The sequence below is a fragment of the Somniosus microcephalus genome, chromosome 28, assembly GCF_052327205.1.
Source record: "Somniosus microcephalus isolate GS21.2 chromosome 28, FLI_Smic_1.0, whole genome shotgun sequence".
Lineage (NCBI taxonomy): Eukaryota > Metazoa > Chordata > Chondrichthyes > Squaliformes > Somniosidae > Somniosus > Somniosus microcephalus.
This window is the reverse complement of record NC_141014.1, coordinates 43301408-43319674: the sequence shown is the minus strand read 5'-3', so window position 1 is coordinate 43319674 and position 18267 is coordinate 43301408. Positions and strand designations below refer to the sequence as shown.

The window sequence follows — 18267 nt, the reverse complement described above, 5'->3', positions numbered from 1 at the left end:
GGGGGATGGGAACGTGAAGGGGGATGGGAACGCGAAGGGGGATGGGAGCGCGAAGGGGGATGGGAACGTGAGGGGGATGGGAACGTGAGGGAGATGGGAACGTGAAGGGGATGGGATCGTGAGGGGGATGGGAACGTGAAGGGGATGGGAACGTGAGGGGGATGGGAACGTGAGGGGGATGGGAACGTGAGGGGGATGGGAACATGAAGGGGGATGGGAACGCGAAGGGGGATGGGAACGCGAAGGGGGATGGGAACGTGAGGGGGATGGGAACGTGAAGGAGATGGGAACGTGAAGGGGATGGGAACGTGAAGGGGATGGGAACGTGAAGGGGATGGGAACGTGAAGGGGATGGGAACGCGGAGGGGGATGGGAACATGAAGGGGGATGGGAACGTGAAGGGGATGGGAACGCGAAGGGGGATGGGAATGCGAAGGGGGATGGAAACGCGAAGGGGGATGGGAACGCGAAGGGGGATGGGAACGCGGAGGGAGATGGGAACGTGAAGGGGGATGGGAACGTGAAGGGGGATGGGAACGTGAGGGGGATGGGAACGTGAGGGTGATGGGAACGTGAAGGGGGATGGGGATGGGAACGCGAAGGGGGATGGGAACGTGAGGTGGATGGGAACGTGAGGGGGATGGGAACGCGAAGGGGGATGGGAACGTGAAGGGGGATGGGAACGCGAAGGGGGATGGGAACGTGAAGGGGGATGGGAACGCGAAGGGGGATGGGAACGCGAAGGGGGATGGGAACGCGAAGGGGGAAGGGAACGTGAGGGGGATGGGAACGTGAGGGAGATGGGAACGTGAAGGGGATGGGAACGTGAAGGGGATGGGAATGCGGAGGGGGATGGGAACGCGAAGGGGGATGGGAACGTGAGGGGGATGGGAACGTGAGGGGGATGGGAACGCGAAGGGGGATGGGAACGTGAAGGGGGATGGGAACGCGAAGGGGGATGGGAACGTGAAGGGGGATGGGAACGCGAAGGGGGATGGGAACGCGAAGGGGGATGGGAACGTGAGGGGGATGGGAACGTGAGGGAGATGGGAACGTGAAGGGGATGGGAACGTGAAGGGGATGGGAACGCGGAGGGGGATGGGAACGCGAAGGGGGATGGGAACGCGAAGGGGGATGGGAACGCGAAGGGGTATGGGAACGCGGAGGGGATGGGAACGCGAAGGGGGATGGGAACGCGAAGGGGGATGGGAACGCGAAGGGGGATGGGAACGCGAAGGGGGATGGGAACGTGAAGGGGGATGGGAACGCGGAGGGGGATGGTAACGTGAAGGGGGATGGGAACGTGAAGGGGGATGGGAACGCGAAGGGGGATGGGAACGTGAAAGGGATGGGAACGCGGAGGGGGATGGGAACGCGAAGGGGGATGGGAACGTGAAGGGGGATGGGAACGTGAAGGGGATGGGAACGCGAAGGGGGATGGGAATGCGAAGGGGGATGGGAACGCGAAGGGGGATGGGAACGCGAAGGGGGATGGGAACGTGAAGGGGGATGGGAACGTGAAGGGGATGGGAACGCGGAGGGGGATGGGAACGTGAGGGGGATGGGAACGCGAAGGGGATGGGAACGTGAAGGGGCATGGGAACGCGAAGGGGGATGGGAACGCGAAGGGGGATGGGAGCGCGAAGGGGGATGGGAACGTGAGGGGGATGGGAACGTGAAGGGGGATGGGAACGGGAAGGGGGATGGGAGCGCGAAGGGGGATGGGAACGCGAAGGGGGATGGGAACGCAAAGTGGGATGGGAACGTGAAGGGGCATGGGAACGCGAAGGGGGATGGGAACGCGAAGGGGGATGGGAGCGCGAAGGGGGATGGGAACGTGAGGGGGGATGGGAACGCGAAGTGGGATGGGAACGTGAAGGGGCATGGGAACGCGAAGTGGGATGGGAACGCGAAGGGGGATGGGAGCGCGAAGGGGGATGGGAACGTGAGGGGGATGGGAACGTGAAGGGGGATGGGAACGCGAAGGGGGATGGGAGCGCGAAGGGGCATGGGAACGCGAAGGGGCATGGGAACGTGAAGGGGGATGGGAACGCGAAGGGGGATGGGAGCGCGAAGGGGGATGGGAACGTGAGGGGGATGGGAACGTGAAGGGGGATGGGAACGCGAAGGGGGATGGGAGCGCGAAGGGGGATGGGAACGCGAAGGGGGATGGGAACGCGAAGGGGGATGGGAGCGCGAAGGGGGATGGGAACGTGAGGGGGATGGGAACGTGAGGGAGATGGGAACGTGAAGGGGATGGGATCGTGAGGGGGATGGGAACGTGAAGGGGATGGGAACGTGAGGGGGATGGGAACGTGAAGGAGATGGGAACGTGAAGGGGATGGGAACGTGAAGGGGATGGGAACGTGAAGGGGATGGGAACGCGGAGGGGGATGGGAACGCGAAGGGGGATGGGAACGTGAAGGGGATGGGAACGCGAAGGGGGATGGGAACGCGAAGGGGGATGGAAACGCGAAGGGGGATGGGAACGCGAAGGGGGATGGGAACGTGAAGGGGGATGGGAACGTGAAGGGGGATGGGAACGTGAGGGGGATGGGAACGTGAGGGGGATGGGAACGTGAGGGGGATGGGAACGTGAGGTGGATGGGAACGTGAGGGGGATGGGAACGTGAAGGGGGATGGGAACGTGAAGGGGGATGGGAACGTGAGGGGGATGGGAACGTGAGGTGGATGGGAACGCGAAGGGGGATGGGAACGTGAAGGGGGATGGGAACGTGAAGGGGGATGGGAACGCGAAGGGGATGGGAACGCGAAGGGGGATGGGAACGTGAAGGGGGATGGGAACGTGAGGTGGATGGGAACGCGAAGGGGGATGGGAACGTGAAGGGGGATGGGAACGCGAAGGGGGATGGGAACGTGAGGGGGATGGGAACGTGAGGGGGATGGGAACGCGAAGGGGGATGGGAACGCGAAGGGGGATGGGAACGTGAAGGGGGATGGGAACGTGAGGGGGATGGGAACGTGAAGGAGATGGGAACGTGAAGGGGATGGGAACGCGAAGGGGATGGGAACGGGAAGGGGATGGGAACGCGAAGGGGGATGGGAACGTGAGGGGGATGGGAATGCGAAGGGGGATGGGAACGTGAAGGGGATGGGAACGCGAAGGGGGATGGGAACGTGAAGGGGGATGGGAACGTGAGGGGGATGGGAACGCGAAGGGGGATGGGAACGTGAGGGGGATGGGAACGCGAAGGGGGATGGGAACGTGAGGGGGATGGGAACGCGAAGGGGGATGGGAACGCGAAGGGGGATGGGAACGTGAGGGAGATGGGAACGTGAAGGGGATGGGAACGTGAGGGGGATGGGAACGTGAGGGGGATGGGAACGTGAGGGGGATGGGAACGTGAGGGGGATGGGAACGTGAAGGAGATGGGAACGTGAAGGGGATGGGAACGTGAAGGGGATGGGAACGTGAAGGGGGATGGGAACGCGGAGGGGGATGGGAACGTGAAGGGGATGGGAACGCGAAAGGAGATGGGAACGTGAAGGGGGATGGGAACGCGAAGGGAGATGGGAATGTGAAGGGGGATGGGAACGCGAAGGGAGATGGGAAGGTGAAGGGGGATGGGAACGCGAAGGGGGATGGGAACGTGAGGGGGATGGGAACGTGAAGGGGATGGGAACGCGAAGGGGGATGGGAACGCGAAGGGGGATGGGAACGTGAAGGGGATGGGAACGCGAAAGGAGATGGGAACGTGAAGGGGGATGGGAACGTGAGGGGGATGGGAACGCGAAGGGGATGGGAACAGGAAGGGGATGGGAACGCGAAGGGGGATGGGAACGCGAAGGGGGATGGGAACGCGAAGGGGGATGGGAACGTGAGGGGGATGGGAACGCGAAGGGGGATGGGAACGTGAAGGGGGATGGGAACGCGAAGGGGGATGGGAACGTGAAGGGGATGGGAACGTGAGGGGGATGGGAACGCGAAGGGGGATGGGAACGTGAGGGGGATGGGAACGTGAGGGGGATGGGAACGCGAAGGGGGATGGGAACGTGAGGGGGATGGGAACGCGAAGGGGGATGGGAACGTGAGGGGGATGGGAACGCGAAGGGGGATGGGAACGCGAAGGGGGATGGGAACGTGAGGGAGATGGGAACGTGAAGGGGATGGGAACGTGAGGGGGATGGGAACGTGAGGGGGATGGGAACGTGAGGGGGATGGGAACGTGAGGGGGATGGGAACGTGAAGGAGATGGGAACGTGAAGGGGATGGGAACGTGAAGGGGATGGGAACGTGAAGGGGGATGGGAACGCGGAGGGGGATGGGAACGTGAAGGGGATGGGAACGCGAAAGGAGATGGGAACGTGAAGGGGGATGGGAACGCGAAGGGAGATGGGAATGTGAAGGGGATGGGAACGTGAGGGGGATGGGAACGTGAGGGGGATGGGAACGTGAAGGAGATGGAACGTGAAGGAGATGGGAACGTGAAGGGGATGGGAACGTGAAGGGGATGGGAACGTGAAGGGGGATGGGAACGCGGAGGGGGATGGGAACGTGAAGGGGATGGGAACGTGAAGGAGATGGGAACGTGAAGGGGATGGGAACGTGAAGGGGATGGGAACGTGAAGGGGGGATGGGAACGCGGAGGGGGATGGGAACGTGAAGGGGATGGGAACGCGAAAGGAGATGGGAACGTGAAGGGGGATGGGAACGCGAAGGGAGATGGGAATGTGAAGGGGGGATGGGAACGCGAAGGGAGATGGGAAGGTGAAGGGGGATGGGAACGCGAAGGGGGATGGGAACGTGAGGGGGATGGGAACGTGAAGGGGATGGGAACGTGAAGGGGATGGGAACGCGAAGGGGGAATGGGAACGCGAAGGGGGATGGGAACGTGAAGGGGATGGGAACGCGAAAGGAGATGGGAACGTGAAGGGGGATGGGAACGTGAGGGGGATGGGAACGCGAAGGGGATGGGAACAGGAAGGGGAATGGGAACGCGAAAGGGGGATGGGAACGCGAAGGGGGATGGGAACGTGAGGGGGATGGGAACGCGAAGGGGGATGGGAACGTGAAGGGGGATGGGAACGCGAAGGGGGATGGGAACGTGAAGGGGATGGGAACGTGAGGGGGATGGGAACGCGAAGGGGGATGGGAACGTGAGGGGGATGGGAATGTGAGGGGGGATGGGAACGCAAAGGGGGATGGGAACGTGAGGGGGATGGGAACGTGAGGGGGATGGGAACGCAAAGGGGGATGGGAACGTGAGGGGGATGGAGTTCAGTTTCCAATCCCCTCCTCGGAGGTTTGGTAGCGGTGTTCAAAATCATGAACAGTTTTGCGAGTAAATAAGGAGGAACAGTTTCCAGTGGCAGAAGGGTCGGTAACCAGAGGGCACAGATTTAAGGTAATTGGCAAAAGAACTAGAGGTGACATGAGGAAATGTATTTTTATGCAGCGACTTGTGATCTGGAATGGTGGTGGAAGCAGATTCAATAGTAACTTTCAAAATGGAATTCAATAAATACTTGAAGGGAAAAAAATTACAGGGCTGTGCGGAAAGGGCAGGGGAATGGGATTAACTGGAAGCTTTTTCAGAGCCAGTACAGGCACAATGGGCCGAATGGCCTCCTCCTGTGCTGTGTGATTCTATGATTCAGTTGCAATGCCAGTGAGTTGCACCTGGCGGCGCTGTTGTGCAGTCAGAGACACTAAGCACAGCACCACCAGCAGGCAGTCAGCGGCACTGCAGCTCGAGCATAATTCCACCTGGGAGCTCCAAACCAGCCTAATTCTCAGCTCATCATCTGCCACCTCCCCAGTGCACTGACTCTCGCTAGGGTATAGTTTCATGGGCACTGGCCGCACTCCAGCACCTCCCCGAGTTACCATTCAATTATGAGCCCAGGCAGTCAGTGTCGGCAGCTATTCATTCATGGGAGGCATCGCACCGAGCCGATTCTGTCTAAACCAATTCTTATTCTTGCTGGAACAATTTGCACAATTAATGTCAGTAAAAGTGTCAGGTTGCAGCAGTCCTTGGGTGTAGGGTCTGTTTCCTGTGTGGGTTGCTGATGGACGAGGGGTGGGCAGAGTTTGCTCTCAGGAATGTTGATCGGAGGTTAAAGTTGCTTCTCTTTCAGTTTATCCAAGGACAGGATTATCAGCGTGCAACTTTCACCAGCTATTTCCCCCAACACTTGAATGAAGTGGATTCTGTTGTCTCGTCAGATACGCCTGCAGTTACACACTCCAGCACAGGTAACATCAGCAAAAGACTGAGATGGCACCAAAGTTATTGTGCAATCCCCACTCTCCGCCAATTTGTTCCCTGGTACCACATATCCCCAAATTTCTCTCCTACTACCCTAAAGGTGCAGACACTGACTCTCACTGGGGTACAGTTCTACAGACACTGACTCTCACTGGGGCACAGTTCCACAGACACTGACTCTCACTGGGATACAGTTCCACAGACACTGACTCTCACTGGGATACAGTTCCACAGACACTGACTCTCACTGGGGTACAGTTCCACAGACACTCTCACTGGGGTACAGTTCTACAGACACTGACTCTCACTGAGGTACGGGTTCCACAGACACTGACTCTCACTGGGGTACAGTTCTACAGACACTGACTCTCAGTGGGGTACAGTTCCACAGACACTGACTCTCACTGGGGTACAGTTCCACAGACACTGACTCTCACTGGGGTACAGTTCCACAGACACTGACTCTCACTGGGGTACAGTTGCAGAGACACTGACTCTCACTGGGGTACAGTTCCACAGACACTGACTCTCACTGGGGTACAGTTCCACAGACACTGACTCTCACTGGGGTACAGTTCCACAGACACTGACTCTCACTGGGGTACAGTTCCACAGACACTGACTCTCACTGGGGTACAGTTCCACAGACACTGACTCTCACTGGGATACAGTTCCACAGACACTGACTCTCACTGGGGTACAGTTCCACAGACACTGACTCTCACTGGGGTACAGTTCCACAGACACTGACTCTCACTGGGGTACAGTCCCACAGACACTGACTCTCACTGGGGTACAGTTCCACAGACACTGACTCTCACTGGGGTACAGTTCCACAGACACTGACTCTCACTGGGGTACAGTTCCACAGACACTGACTCTCACTGGGGTACAGCTCCACAGACACTGACTCTCACTGGGGTACAGTTCCACAGACACTGACTCTCATTGGGGTACAGTTCCACAGACACTGACTCTCACTGGGGTACAGTTCCACAGACACTGACTCTCATTGGGGTACAGTTCCACAGACACTGACTCTCACTGGGCTACAGTTCCACAGACACTGACTCACTGGGGTACAGTTCCACAGACACTGACTCTCACTGGGGTATGGGTTCCACAGACACTGACTCTCACTGGGTTACAGTTCCACAAATACTGACTCTCACTGGGGTATGGGTTCCATAGACACTGTCTCTCACTGGGGTACAGTTCCAAAGACACTGACTCTCACTGGGGTACAGTTCCACAAATACTGACTCTCACTGGGGTATGGGTTCCACAGACACTGTCTCTCACTTGGGGCACAGTTCCACAGACACTGACTCTCACTGGGGTACGGGTTCTACAGACACTGACTCTCACTGGGGTACAGTTCCACACACACTGACTCTCACTGGGGTACAGTTCCACAGACATTGACTCTCACTGGGGTACAGTTCCACAGACACTCACTGGGGTACGGGTTCCACAGACACTGACCCTCACTGGGGTGCAGTTCCACAGACACTGACCCTCACTGGGGTACAGTTCCACAGAAACTGACTCTCACTGGGGTACAGTTCCATAGGCACTGACTCTCACTGGGGTACAGTTCCACAGACACTGACTCTCACTGGGGTACAGTTCCACAGACACTGACTCTCACTGGGGTACAGTTCTACAGACACTGACTCTCACTGGGGTACAGTTCCATAGACACTGACTCTCACTGGGGTACAGGTTCCACAGGCACTGACTCTCACTGGGATACAGTTCCACAGACACTGACTCTCACTGGGATAGTTCCACAGACACTGACTCTCACTGGGGTACAGTTCCACAGACACTGACTCTCACTGGGGTACAGTTCCACAGACACTGACTCTCACTGGGGTACGGGTTCCACAGACTCTGACTCTCACTGAGGTACAGTTCCACAGACACTGACTCTCACTGGGGTACAGTTCCAAAGACACTGACACTCACTGGGGTACAGTTCTACAGACACTGACTCTCACTGGGGTACAGGTTCCACAGGCACTGACTCTCACTGGGGTACAGTTCCACAGACACTGACTCTCACTGGGATACAGTTCCACAGACACTGACTCTCACTGGGGTACAGTTCCGCAGACACTGACTCTCACTGGGATACAGTTCCACAGACACTGTCTCTCACTGGGGTACAGTTCCACAGACACTGACTCTCACTGGGGTAGAGTTCCACAGACACTGACTCTCACTGGGGTACAGTTCCACACACACTGACTCTCACTGGGATACAGTTCCACAGACACTGACTCTCACTGGGGTACAGTTCCGCAGACACTGACTCTCACTGGGATACAGTTCCACAGACACTGTCTCTCACTGGGGTACAGTTCCACAGACACTGACTCTCACTGGGGTACGGGTTCTACAGACACTGACTCTCACTGGGGTACAGTTCCACAGACACTGACTCTCACTGGGGTACAGTTCCATAGACACTGACTCTCACTGGGGTACAGGTTCCACAGACACTGACTCTCACTGGGGTACAGTTCCACACACACTGACTCTCACTGGGGTACAGTTCCACAGACACTGACTCTCACTGGGGTACAGTTCCATAGACACTGACTCTCACTGGGGTACAGTTCCACAGACACTGACTCTCACTGGGGTACAGTTCCATAGACACTGACTCTCACTGGGGTACAGGTTCCACAGGCACTGACTCTCACTGGGATACAGTTCCACAGACACTGACTCTCACTGGGATACAATTCCACAGACACTGACTCTCACTGGGGTATGGGTTCCACAGGCACTGACTCTCACTGGGGTACAGTTCCACAGACACTGACTCTCCCAGGGGTACAGTTCCACAGACACTAACTCTCACTGGAATACAGTTCCACAGGCACTGACTCTCACTGGGATACAGTTCCACAGACACTGACTCTCACTGGGGTACAGTTCCACAGACACTGACTCTCACTGGAATACGGTTCCACAAACACTGACTCTCACTGGGATACAGTTCCACAGACACTGACTCTCACTGGGGTACAGTTCCACAGACACTGACTCTCACTGGGATATGGGTTCCACAGACACTGACTCTCACTGGGGTACAGTTCCACAGACACTGACTCTCACTGGGGTACAGTTCCACAGATACTGACTCTCACTGGGGTATGGGTTCCACAGACACTGACTCTCACTGGGGTACAGTTCCACAAATACTGACTCTCACTGGGGTATGGGTTCCACAGACACTGTCTCTCACTTGGGGCACAGTTCCACAGACACTGACTCACTGGGGTACAGTTCCACAGACACTCACTGGGGTACGGGTTCCACAGACACTGACCCTCACTGGGGTACAGTTCCACAGACACTGACTCTCACTGGGGTACAGTTCCACAGAAACTGACTCTCACTGGGGTACAGTTCCATAGACACTGACTCTCACTGGGGTACAGTTCCACAGACACCGACTCTCACTGGGATACAGTTCCACAGACACTGACTCTCACTGGGATACAGTTCCACAGACACTGACTCTCACTGGGGTACGGGTTCCACAGGCACTGACTCTCACTGGGGTACAGTTCCACAGACACTGACTCTCACTGGGATACAGTTCCACAGACACTGACTCTCACTGGGGTACAGTTCCACAGACACTGACTCTCACTGGGGTTCAGTTCCACAGGCACTGACTCTCACTGGGGTACAGTTCCACAGACACTGACTCTCACTGGGGTACAGTTCCACAGACACTGACTCTCACTGGGGTACAGTTCCACAGACACTGACTCTCACTGGGGTACAGTTCCACAGACACTGACTCTCACTGGGGTACGGGTTCCACAGACTCTGACTCTCACTGGGGTACAGTTCCACAGACACTGGCTCTCACTGGGGTACAGTTCCAAAGACACTGACACTCACTGGGGTACAGTTCTACAGACACTGACTCTCACTGGGGTACAGGTTCCACAGGCACTGACTCTCACTGGGGTACAGTTCCACAGACACTGACTCTCACTGGGATACAGTTCCACAGACACTGACTCTCACTGGGGTACAGTTCCACAGACACTGACTCTCACTGGGGTAGAGTTCCACAGACACTGACTCTCACTGGGGTACAGTTCCACACACACTGACTCTCACTGGGATACAGTTCCACAGACACTGACTCTCACTGGGGTACAGTTCCGCAGACACTGACTCTCACTGGGATACAGTTCCACAGACACTGTCTCTCACTGGGGTACAGTTCCACAGACACTGACACTCACTGGGGTACAGTTCCACAGACACTGACTCTCACTGGGGTACAGTTCCACAGACACTGACTCTCACTGGGGTACAGTTCCACAGGCACTGACTCTCACTGGGGTACAGTTCCACAGGCACTGACTCTCACTGGGGTACAGTTCCATAGACACTGACTCTCACTGCTGTACAGTTCCACAGACACTGACTCTCACTGGGGTACAGTTCCATAGACACTGACTCTCACTGGGGTACAGGTTCCACAGGCACTGACTCTCACTGGGATACAGTTCCACAGACACTGACTCTCACTGGGATACAATTCCACAGACACTGACTCTCACTCGGGTATGGGTTCCACAGGCACTGACTCTCACTGGGGTACAGTTCCACAGACACTGACTCTCACTGGGGTACAGTTCCACAGACACTGACTCTCACTGGAATACAGTTCCACAAACACTGACTCTCACTGGGATACAGTTCCACAGACACTGACTCTCACTGGGGTAGAGTTCCACAGACACTGACTCTCACTGGGGTACAGTTCCACACACACTGACTCTCACTGGGATACAGTTCCACAGACACTGACTCTCACTGGGGTACAGTTCCGCAGACACTGACTCTCACTGGGATACAGTTCCACAGACACTGTCTCTCACTGGGGTACAGTTCCACAGACACTGACACTCACTGGGGTACAGTTCCACAGACACTGACTCTCACTGGGGTACAGTTCCACAGACACTGACTCTCACTGGGGTACAGTTCCACAGGCACTGACTCTCACTGGGGTACAGTTCCACAGGCACTGACTCTCACTGGGGTACAGTTCCATAGACACTGACTCTCACTGCTGTACAGTTCCACAGACACTGACTCTCACTGGGGTACAGTTCCATAGACACTGACTCTCACTGGGGTACAGGTTCCACAGGCACTGACTCTCACTGGGATACAGTTCCACAGACACTGACTCTCACTGGGATACAATTCCACAGACACTGACTCTCACTCGGGTATGGGTTCCACAGGCACTGACTCTCACTGGGGTACAGTTCCACAGACACTGACTCTCACTGGGGTACAGTTCCACAGACACTGACTCTCACTGGAATACAGTTCCACAAACACTGACTCTCACTGGGATACAGTTCCACAGACACTGACTCTCACTGGGGTACAGTTCCACAGACACTGACTCTCACTGGGATACAGTTCCACAGACACTGACTCTCACTGGAATACAGTTCCACAAACACTGACTCTCACTGGGATACAGTTCCACAGACACTGACTCTCACTGGGGTACAGTTCCACAGACACTGACTCTCACTGGGATACAATTCCACAGACACTGACTCTCACTCGGGTATGGGTTCCACAGGCACTGACTCTCACTGGGGTACAGTTCCACAGACACTGACTCTCCCTGGGGTACAGTTCCACAGACACTAACTCTCACTGGAATACAGTTCCACAGGCACTGACTCTCACTGGGATACAGTTCCACAGACACTGACTCTCACTGGGGTACAGTTCCACAGACACTGACTCTCACTGGAATACAGTTCCACAAACACTGACTCTCACTGGGATACAGTTCCACAGACACTGACTCTCACTGGGATACAGTTCCACAGACACTGACTCTCACTGGGGTACAGTTCCACAAACACTGACTCTCACTGGAATACAGTTCCACAAACACTGACTCTCACTGGGATACAGTTCCACAGACACTGACTCTCACTGGGATACAGTTCCACAGACACTGACTCTCACTGGGGTACAGTTCCACAGACACTGACTCTCACTGGGGTACAGTTCCATAGACACTGACTCTCACTGGGGTACAGGTTCCACAGGCACTGACTCTCACTGGGATACAGTTCCACAGACACTGACTCTCACTGGGATACAATTCCACAGACACTGACTCTCACTCGGGTATGGGTTCCACAGGCACTGACTCTCACTGGGGTACAGTTCCACAGACACTGACTCTCCCTGGGGTACAGTTCCACAGACTCTAACTCTCACTGGAATACAGTTCCACAGGCACTGACTCTCACTGGGATACAGTTCCACAGACACTGACTCTCACTGGGGTACAGTTCCACAGACACTGACTCTCACTGGAATACAGTTCCACAAACACTGACTCTCACTGGGATACAGTTCCACAGACACTGACTCTCACTGGGGTACAGTTCCACAGACACTGACTCTCACTGGGATACAGTTCCACAGACACTGACTCTCACTGGAATACAGTTCCACAAACACTGACTCTCACTGGGATACAGTTCCACAGACACTGACTCTCACTGGGGTACAGTTCCACAGACACTGACTCTCACTGGGATACAATTCCACAGACACTGACTCTCACTCGGGTATGGGTTCCACAGGCACTGACTCTCACTGGGGTACAGTTCCACAGACACTGACTCTCCCTGGGGTACAGTTCCACAGACACTAACTCTCACTGGAATACAGTTCCACAGGCACTGACTCTCACTGGGATACAGTTCCACAGACACTGACTCTCACTGGGGTACAGTTCCACAGACACTGACTCTCACTGGAATACAGTTCCACAAACACTGACTCTCACTGGGATACAGTTCCACAGACACTGACTCTCACTGGGGTACAGTTCCACAGACACTGACTCTCACTGGGATACAGTTCCACAGACACTGACTCTCACTGGAATACAGTTCCACAAACACTGACTCTCACTGGGATACAGTTCCACAGACACTGACTCTCACTGGGGTACAGTTCCACAGACACTGACCCTCACTGGGGTACAGTTCCACAGACACTGACTCTCACTGGGGTACAGTTCCACAGAAACTGACTCTCACTGGGGTACAGTTCCATAGACACTGACTCTCACTGGGGTACAGTTCCACAGACACCGACTCTCACTGGGGTACAGTTCCATCGACACTGACTCTCACTGGGGTACAGGTTCCACAGGCACTGACTCTCACTGGGATACAGTTCCACAGACACTGACTCTCACTGGGATACAGTTCCACAGACACTGACTCTCACTGGGGTACGGGTTCCACAGGCACTGACTCTCACTGGGGTACAGTTCCACAGACACTGACTCTCACTGGGATACAGTTCCACAGACACTGACTCTCACTGGGGTACAGTTCCACAGACACTGACTCTCACTGGGGTTCAGTTCCACAGGCACTGACTCTCACTGGGGTACAGTTCCACAGACACTGACTCTCACTGGGGTACAGTTCCACAGACACTGACTCTCACTGGGGTACAGTTCCACAGACACTGACTCTCACTGGGGTACAGTTCCACAGACACTGACTCTCACTGGGGTACGGGTTCCACAGACTCTGACTCTCACTGGGGTACAGTTCCACAGACACTGGCTCTCACTGGGGTACAGGTTCCACAGGCACTGACTCTCACTGGGGTACAGTTCCACAGACACTGACTCTCACTGGGATACAGTTCCACAGACACTGACTCTCACTGGGGTACAGTTCCACAGACACTGACTCTCACTGGGGTAGAGTTCCACAGACACTGACTCTCACTGGGGTACAGTTCCACACACACTGACTCTCACTGGGATACAGTTCCACAGACACTGACTCTCACTGGGGTACAGTTCCGCAGACACTGACTCTCACTGGGATACAGTTCCACAGACACTGTCTCTCACTGGGGTACAGTTCCACAGACACTGACACTCACTGGGGTACAGTTCCACAGACACTGACTCTCACTGGGGTACAGTTCCACAGACACTGACTCTCACTGGGGTACAGTTCCACAGGCACTGACTCTCACTGGGGTACAGTTCCACAGGCACTGACTCTCACTGGGGTACAGTTCCATAGACACTGACTCTCACTGCTGTACAGTTCCACAGACACTGACTCTCACTGGGGTACAGTTCCATAGACACTGACTCTCACTGGGGTACAGGTTCCACAGGCACTGACTCTCACTGGGATACAGTTCCACAGACACTGACTCTCACTGGGATACAATTCCACAGACACTGACTCTCACTCGGGTATGGGTTCCACAGGCACTGACTCTCACTGGGGTACAGTTCCACAGACACTGACTCTCCCTGGGGTACAGTTCCACAGACTCTAACTCTCACTGGAATACAGTTCCACAGGCACTGACTCTCACTGGGATACAGTTCCACAGACACTGACTCTCACTGGGGTACAGTTCCACAGACACTGACTCTCACTGGAATACAGTTCCACAAACACTGACTCTCACTGGGATACAGTTCCACAGACACTGACTCTCACTGGGGTACAGTTCCACAGACACTGACTCTCACTGGGATACAGTTCCACAGACACTGACTCTCACTGGAATACAGTTCCACAAACACTGACTGTCACTGGGATACAGTTCCACAGACACTGACTCTCACTGGGGTACAGTTCCACAGACACTGACTCTCACTGGGATACAATTCCACAGACACTGACTCTCACTCGGGTATGGGTTCCACAGGCACTGACTCTCACTGGGGTACAGTTCCACAGACACTGACTCTCCCTGGGGTACAGTTCCACAGACACTAACTCTCACTGGAATACAGTTCCACAGGTACTGACTCTCACTGGGATACAGTTCCACAGACACTGACTCTCACTGGGGTACAGTTCCACAGACACTGACTCTCACTGGAATACAGTTCCACAAACACTGACTCTCACTGGGATACAGTTCCACAGACACTGACTCTCACTGGAGTACAGTTCCACAGACACTGACTCTCACTGGGATACAGTTCCACAGACACTGACTCTCACTGGAATACAGTTCCACAAACACTGACTCTCACTGGGATACAGTTCCACAGACACTGACTCTCACTGGGGTACAGTTCCACAGACACTGACTCTCACTGGGCTACAGTTCCACAGACACTGGCCTAGAAATTCAGTTGCCTTAGCGCCGCTTTTGAGGCGCTAGAGGGACTAGCGCCAGAGTTATGGCCAGTTTAAAAATTCCCTGGGGCCCTAAATCGGCGTTGCACCGGTAGCGCTGCGCCGGCACCGATGACGTCATCGGTGTGCGCAGCGTCCCGGTTGCCGTGGTAACCCGCCCGAACTCCGAAATTGAGTTGCGGCCGCCTCGCCCGTGGCAGCCGCAAGCAACGTTCTGTCAGAGGTGCCTTACTCCAGTTTGCGCCGGCGCATTAAAGGCCCCGCGGCGGCCGGCCACTTTCCCGCCGGCCGCCTGCCCGCAGCTCCCTCCCCGGACTTCTCCCCCCACCCCCCCGGAACAGATGCAAGCCCGGCACTTGTCCGAGATGCCGGGCTCATTTTTAAGCTGATTTGCGCGGGCCGCGGCCGGGTGCAGGCAGCTCCTCCTTAACGGGAGGAGGAGGCATGCACGTCCCCAGCCTGCCGCACCGCATCGGGTGCCGCAGCGCCGGAATTGCGGCGCGAAACGGCAGTTAGCGCCGATGTACCGCCGCAAAGACCCTTCAGTAGCGCCGGCAGCCGTTTGGGCGCGGCACTACTGAATTTTTGGCGCGCGCAGGGGGACTTAGCGCCGGCACTAACTTCCGGCACTAAAGCCCTGCCTACGCCAGAACCCAATTTCTAGGCCACTGACTCTCACTGGGATATGGGTTCCACAGACTCTGACTCTCACTGGGGTACAGTTCCACAGACACTGACTCTCACTGGGGTACGGGTTCCACAGACTCTGACTCTCACTGGGGTACAGTTCCAAAGACACTGACACTCACTGGGGTACAGTTCTACAGACACTGACTCTCACTGGGGTACAGGTTCCACAGGCACTGACTCTCACTGGGGTACAGTTCCACAGACACTGACTCTCACTGGGATACAGTTCCACAGACACTGACTCTCACTGGGGTACAGTTCCACAGACACTGACTCTCACTGGGGTACAGTTCCACAGACACTGACTCTCACTGGGGTAGAGTTCCACAGACACTGACTCTCACTGGGGTACAGTTCCACACACACTGACTCTCACTGGGATACAGTTCCACAGACACTGACTCTCACTGGGGTACAGTTCCGCAGACACTGACTCTCACTGGGATACAGTTCCACAGACACTGTCTCTCACTGGGGGTACAGTTCCACAGACACTGACTCTCACTGGGGTACGGGTTCTACAGACAGTGACTCTCACTGGGGTACAGTTCCACAGACACTGACTCTCACTGGGGTACAGTTCCACAGACACTGACACTCACTGGGGTACAGTTCCACAGACACTGACTCTCACTGGGGTACAGTTCCAGAGACACTGACTCTCACTGGGGTACAGTTCCACAGACACTGACTCTCACTGGGGTACAGTTCCACAGGCACTGACTCTCACTGGGGTACAGTTCCATAGACACTGACTCTCACTGGGGTACGGGTTCCACAGACTCTGACTCTCACTGGGGTACAGTTCCACAGACACTGACTCTCACTGGGGTACAGGTTCCACAGACACTGACTCTCACTGGGGTACTGTTCCACACACACTGACTCTCACTGGGGTACAGTTCCACAGACACTGACTCTCACTGGGGTACAGTTCCATAGACACTGACTCTCACTGGGGTACGGGTTCCACAGACTCTTGACTCTCACTGGGGTACAGTTCCACAGACACTGACTCTCACTGGGGTACAGTTCCACAGACACTGACTCTCACTGGGGTACGGGTTCCACAGACTCTGACTCTCACTGGGGTACAGTTCCACAGACACTGACTCTCACTGGGGTACAGTTCCAAAGACACTGACACTCACTGGGGTACAGTTCTACAGACACTGACTCTCACTGGGGTACAGGTTCCACAGGCACTGACTCTCACTGGGGTACAGTTCCACAGACACTGACTCTCACTGGGATACAGTTCCACAGACACTGACTCTCACTGGGGTACAGTTCCACAGACACTGACTCTCACTGGGGTACAGTTCCACAGACACTGACTCTCACTGGGGTACAGTTCCACAGACACTGACTCTCACTGGGGTACAGTTCCACACACACTGACTCTCACTGGGGTACAGTTCCACAGACACTGACTCTCACTGGGGTACAGTTCCATAGACACTGACTCTCACTGGGGTACAGTTCCACAGACACTGACTCTCACTGGGGTACAGTTCCATAGACACTGACTCTCACTGGGGTACAGGTTCCACAGGCACTGACTCTCACTGGGATACAGTTCCACAGACACTGACTCTCACTGGGGTATGGGTTCCACAGGCACTGACTCTCACTGGGGTACAGTTCCACAGACACTGACTCTCACTGGGGTACAGTTCCACAGACACTGACTCTCACTGGGGTACGGGTTCCACAGACTCTGACTCTCACTGGGGTACAGTTCCACAGACACTGACTCTCCCTGGGGTACAGTTCCACAGACACTAACTCTCACTGGAATACAGTTCCACAGGCACTGACTCTCACTGGGATACAGTTCCACAGACACTGACTCTCACTGGGGTACAGTTCCACAGACACTGACTCTCACTGGAATACAGTTCCACAGACACTGACTCTCACTGGGGTACAGTTCCACAGACACTGACTCTCACTGGGGTACAGTTCCACACACACTGACTCTCACTGGGGTACAGTTCCACAGACACTGACTCTCACTGGGGTACAGTTCCACAGACACTGACTCTCACTGGGGTACAGTTCCACCGACACTGACTCTCACTGGGGTACAGTTCCACAGACACTCACTG

General features: G+C 55.7%; 2 protein-coding genes across 6 annotated transcripts in view; one reads left to right on the top strand and one right to left on the bottom strand.

Annotated features, from left to right (window-relative positions):
- LOC147099693 (cytidine deaminase-like) overlaps positions 1–18267 on the bottom strand; it is a 134720-nt gene that overhangs the window by 78877 nt on the left and 37576 nt on the right. The window lies entirely within an intron of this gene.
- LOC147099695 (uncharacterized) overlaps positions 1–18267 on the top strand; it is a 123720-nt gene that overhangs the window by 88433 nt on the left and 17020 nt on the right. For all 5 annotated transcript variants that reach the window (XM_085969069.1, XM_085969068.1, XM_085969067.1 and 2 more), the window contains one exon: positions 6103–6220. In XM_085969069.1, coding sequence (XP_085825195.1) covers positions 6103–6220 — 118 coding nt within the window. The remainder of the gene's footprint in view (positions 1–6102; positions 6221–18267) is intronic.